The sequence below is a fragment of the Chaetura pelagica genome, unplaced genomic scaffold (assembly GCF_000747805.2).
Source record: "Chaetura pelagica isolate M959 unplaced genomic scaffold, ChaPel_1.0 scaffold126, whole genome shotgun sequence".
NCBI lineage: Eukaryota > Metazoa > Chordata > Aves > Apodiformes > Apodidae > Chaetura > Chaetura pelagica.
The window spans coordinates 2,564,491-2,569,955 of record NW_009953787.1 but is presented as its reverse complement, the minus strand read 5'-3'; the positions used below and the strand labels follow the sequence as shown (position 1 = coordinate 2,569,955).

General features: G+C 39.4%; 1 protein-coding gene across 1 annotated transcript in view; it reads right to left on the bottom strand.

Moving 5' to 3' along the window:
* The window catches only part of TEK (TEK tyrosine kinase, endothelial), a 31,751-nt gene extending 26,605 nt beyond the window's left edge, over nt 1-5,146 (bottom strand). Inside the window, 2 exon segments of the mRNA XM_010001029.1 lie at nt 2,950-3,307; nt 4,919-5,146. Of these exon segments, the coding sequence (XP_009999331.1) occupies nt 2,950-3,307; nt 4,919-5,146 (586 nt within the window).
* Between the last annotated feature and the right edge of the window lie 319 nt (nt 5,147-5,465).

Genomic DNA, 5,465 nt, shown 5'->3' with positions numbered 1-5,465 from the left:
GGACTTTCCCTGCATGATACCAAGCAAATGCATGGGAACCTGTTAAGCATTTGCTGTGTTGCCTAGGCACTGGAATCTGAACTTAAAGCTAATAGAACTAGAGAATTTCAATACAGAATAATGAAATATGTTCTTCAATAGAAACAGGCAAACAAAAACTGAAAGTTGTCCCAAATTTCTGTCATCTCCCAAGTTAGAAGTTATTTATGAATATCAAATGCATGGTGAAAATCATGATCTATTTAGGAAAAGAAAGTTCAACAGCTTTCCCAAGAATTAGTTGTTAGTTTCAAACTATCATAACTGTTTTAGTTGCAGTGTCTTTTGGACCAAGCTTGGTGAGGCATTGCAAATTGTTTTAACTAGATATTAAAATTTTGTATTTCCTTTTTTTTTTTTTTTTACATTATTTATCTTAACCACAAGACTTTTTCTTTGGAGTATTGTTGCAATGGAACCCACACTCCCTAGTGGGCTTAGTTCCAACATATATTTAGATTGTGACTTGTATTTCATGATTTCACATCTTGAGTGTGCCAATTCCTTATAGAGACATAATTAACTGAGTTGCAGGGCAAGTGCCACAATGCTTTGTTCCCAGCATTTCCATTATTGTCCCTTTGCCTGCTTGTGGGAGTTTCTGTAGGGGAAATTCAATCGTATATATGAAAATATACATTTATTTTGTAGAGAAATTGCATAAATTAGATGCAGACCAGGTTGTACAGTGTTTTATTCTAGATATTTGTGCTGCATACAGTATAAGCATTACTTCTGATATATATGTAAAGCATAATTTGTTCCCTGTCATTGCATGTATGGATGTTACATGTGTTACCATAATGCAAATAATGCAGAAGAACAGACTTGTTACTTTCATAGTGGCACATTTGTAGAGTGAAAGAGGAAAATGAACTTGTTATCTTTCTATATTATACAGGATAAATCTTCACTGTAGCTACATATCTGATAGTAGATACACAAAGAGGCAGATGCCAGTTCCCACTGGAGTCAGTGGGGCTACTAGAATAATTGATGCTTAGTAAGTGCTGCAGCAGCTTCTTGCCCTGAGACTGCAAAAGAGTGGCTGGGTTTTCAGAGGTGCCTCTCCTTCCTATGCTTTTTGTGTCCTCAGTGTGAAATTGAACATTTCAACTCTTGCCTAATATTTGGTGTTGAAAAACAACCTGCCTTTAAAAATTATTCAGACAACAACAGCAAAGGGGAAAAAGGCTTGTTTTCCAGCTACAGATGCTTTGCCAAACCTCACAGTCCTTCATTGACCTCTTCTTCCTCTTTCTGTGCACTTTAATAGCTTTGAGAACTTCTGTTGTGCGTCTTTCTCACCCATCTAGCCTCATTAGATTAGATGTGTTCACTGACAAGTTGCTAGCTTAAATTTTGTCAGTGGAAGTTTTACAGAGAAAATCTGAGGTATGGGCTCAAACCCAGAAACGATTCAAAGAAACCTGCCTGCTGCTGGTGTGAGTGTTGTTTTATGTCTGGTTAGAACAACTTCTGTTACACAGGAAGCTCTCAGAGTTCAATTACTTTACATTCTCTGTTCCTAAGTCCACAGATGCCAAGTGCAAAAAAAAAAATACTGATTCAGGAGACACCTTTCCACCCATGCAGGTTGTCCTACAGGTGACATTTAGTGCTGACATTCTGCCATGGGTGGGGTCACACTGGCTTTCCATGGGCTTTTCCATGGACTTTTATCTCCTCCTCAATGCAGCCTCCTTGGGAACAACAGTCATCAGCCTGTATCTGCAGAGCTTCTTGGTAACAATTCCAACCCTTCAAAGACCACATTTGGTCAGAGAAAACATGAGCAAATGTAAAATGCACTTGTACTGCTCGCTTTACTTCTAACATTCCCAGACTATAAAGAATAAATGGAAACAAATTTTAGCTCAGATAAATGAAAAACCTCTTTTTCTGTGTTTGCTATGTAATTTCAGGAAGTACCAACAGCAATAATTGCTTTTAATGAAGGCTTGTAAAGAAAGATCAAAAGTGTCTCCTCACAGACCAGCTGCTGCAACACAAAACATTAGCAATACAGTGGAATCTATTATTCAACTGAAGTTTTGAAAACCTGATTTGCTGCAGAAAATTAGCCAAAATTTCTTACACTTTTCTGTCATTTATGGTGGTTTCTGCTCTGGAACTTGTCCCAGAAGTCTAATGAGGTCCAGAGACAAGCACAATTTCACACATAAGAAAATGTAATGTACTGCTGCGAGTGCTGAACCTTGGAAATCCCAGCTTTTCTTCCCACCATGCCCCTATCATGTTTGCTTTTTCTGCTGTGCATAGCCTTAAAACAAACAGCAATTCAAAAGTGAATCCAAAGTAGATTTTTGTGACTAATCTTCTTGATTTTGGGGAAATTTCTCTGGAGTTTCTTTCCAGTACTGAGCTGGATTATTTAGGATTTTTTCATACTGACACAGACTGTTCAGATCCAGTGTTGCTGATCTTTAGTTTTACTGAACCTTAGACAAGGCAGTTATTTTCTAGGCTTGGGTTGTCTATTAATTAATTTAAAAAGATAGCTATGATTAGCTATCTACATCTTAGACCTGTGAAGACTTTAAAATGGAAGCATGTTTAGAAATGAAGAGTGTGGGATGTGAAAAACTCAGTGCAGGAGTTATCTTCCATGTTGGTTCACGGGGTCAGTGAGGCCAGTACTTACTTGCCACCTGACTTTGTGTTCCAGGCAGAATACCTACAGATGTCTGACTAACTTCCACAAGGAAATGACTAGCAGCTAATACTGACCAGTTGTCTCTGCACTCTAGAAAAAAGCACAGGTTTGAGCCAAGTCTATTCTTGTTGACTCCTGACTGCCTTGCCTGTGCCCACTTGTGTCAACCAGGGGGTAATTGCCAATCTCCAAGCACTGACATGCAAAATTCAGGCCTGACCACCATACAGTACCTCCCAGAGGCATCTTCATAGTGTGTATCCTTGTCACTTCATCCTTGAGCTTCCCTTCACAGTAGTACACTCCAATAGTTTCACTGGCCTGTTCCCTCTTCCACACCACTGTTTTGGCTGTTGCTCTCTTTAAATCTTCATTGACTTCCAGTGGTTCCCGGTGTTGGTTTGTCACATCCTCCTGGTCTCGGTCTATTGTGATGGACTCACGGGAATGCCATTTGGAAGTGATGCAGATGAGTGATGTCTCAGAGTTGCCCACCAGAGGGAATGAATTGATCAGTATGAGGTCCAGTGCCGCTTCCACTTTACCTAAGGAAAAAAGCAACAAGTAAAAAAAAAAACAAAGTTTGAGTGGCTGATCAAATCACCAGATATGTTGTTTCACCCAGTACTCAGGATTTCTCTGGCTGGTGTCTTGTACAGCTTTTGTGCAAAATAGGAAACCTGTAGATTAACTATTCTGCTATTCTGTCTTTAGGATTTACTTTTAATGTGACAAACAGATGCATTTTTTTCTTCTCAGAAGAGGAAATAAGCCTCGCAAGCTTGTGGAATTTATTTTAAGAGCTGTTGCAGAATCCCAAGGAAATCTGTGAGCTGCAGAAGCTGATAGATCCTTGGATAGTTAGACATGTACTTAAATGCCACATGTATGGTGCTTTTCTGGTAGCAAGGTCAGCAGATCATAAGGCTGTCTGTTTAATAGTGTTTCTTTTATGCCCTTTACATGGCTTTAATATGTATGAATTGATGTAAAATGGATATATTTTTCAGTTATAGGAATTGGTAGTACTTTGGACAGTTGGAGTATTTCTTTTTCTAGCTATTTTATGAATTTGGATTAATGACTTCACAATCATTTGCATGTTAACCATTCAAAGCCCTAACAGACAGTGGCAAGAAATGTGGCAAAAATAAACTTGAAGAAAATATTAAGAGCAAGTCAGCAGCACTAGTAAAGCCATTTTTTATGAGGGCAGGTTTTTAATTAATCAAGATGGCTCCCTCTGATCAATAAAGCTGCCAGATATACATGGAGATGGAAGTTCTTTGAAAATGGTAGACACAGGCTTAATTAAAGCAATCGCTGGAAGAGTGCTATAGATTCAGTTGTTCAAATCTGCATAACAGGAGGGAAATACAGCTCTCTCATAATCAACAATTTGCAAATAACAGGCGTTTCCCTTTGCTTTTGAAAATCAGGGTAAGGAGAAGGGAAATGGTAACATTTTTCCAGCTGAAACAGGAAGAATAATTGATTTCTTCTATTCATCACATCTCTTTTCCTGCTTTGGATACAAGTATATTTTGCATTTACAGAGAGAGACCCAATATTTAGTACCACTCAGCTTCCAAATGTTTCTCTGATTGGAAGGAAGGGGTATAGTCTCAGATAAGGGAGGTCAAAGGGTGTGAGTGCTGACTGAAGTCTTTGCGTGTGTCTCTGTAGCACTGGGGCCAAGGGAGGAGGTCCTCCTTTGCTCTCAATGCCAGCAGCCACTCTAGGGACTGAAGTATCTTGACAGCACACTGACGCTCACCACACCCAGCCCAGCCTGCCACAGTCACCACCCTTTAATGTGCCAGCCCAGATAACTTGCAGTTGCATAATGGATAAATGAAATCTTCTGGAAATTATGCAAAGTCTGTTAAGCTAAATATTGCATAAAGGCACAGATCAACAAAGTCAGTTCATCCTGCTGCACATTCCAAAAATAAATCCTTTCAACAAAGTTAAAGATGTATGTGACAGAAATGAGGCCAGACCTGTGTAAGCATTGTCTGAGTCATCCATCTCAACATTTTTGCTTTTATATGATGAACATTTGTGCTTTTACTATGGGTCTTATGCATCAGCTGAAGGCAGATGTAATTCAGCAGTCACCGACACTGAAAGCACAGGGCTTCAGTTTATATCAGCAAGGATCACATGCCAGGTGGAAGTATTCATAAAATCATAAATTGCCAGATCCTGATTTCTGAAGGCTTTTGTGAAATTAGGAACCAAATCTGGATCCAAACTCCATGACTTCACATGATTATCTGCATTGAGGTTAGGCAGGGTGCTGCAGATAAGAGCTGAAATATTTTGATGTTCCTGCCTAGCAGAAGGCACAGAGCTGCAACTGCCCTCCCAATATAGAGGTTCAGGACCAAGCTGCTGGGATTCTTCAGAGGATGGCTCCAGTTCCATTTCTCTAGCCAACACTGATGGAAAGGTGAAAAATAACACCTCTGTCTCCATACCTCCCATCTCAACCTTCTAGTAAGCTGAAAAAAAGTAGTAGAAGTCTGAGTTTTGAGATTAGCTTTGATGTTGCCTTTGATCCCTATGCAAGGCATAGGAAAGAAATATCATACCAGATTCAGGGCATTTGCTTCATGCTTTTCTCTTTCATTGCAGTAGCACAAATCATGTAATCAAGGTATAGAGCAACCATAGCTCAGGCATATTGCTTATTTAAACTTGTGATTATTCCAGATTAATCAAAATCTACCAACTAGTGGATGGA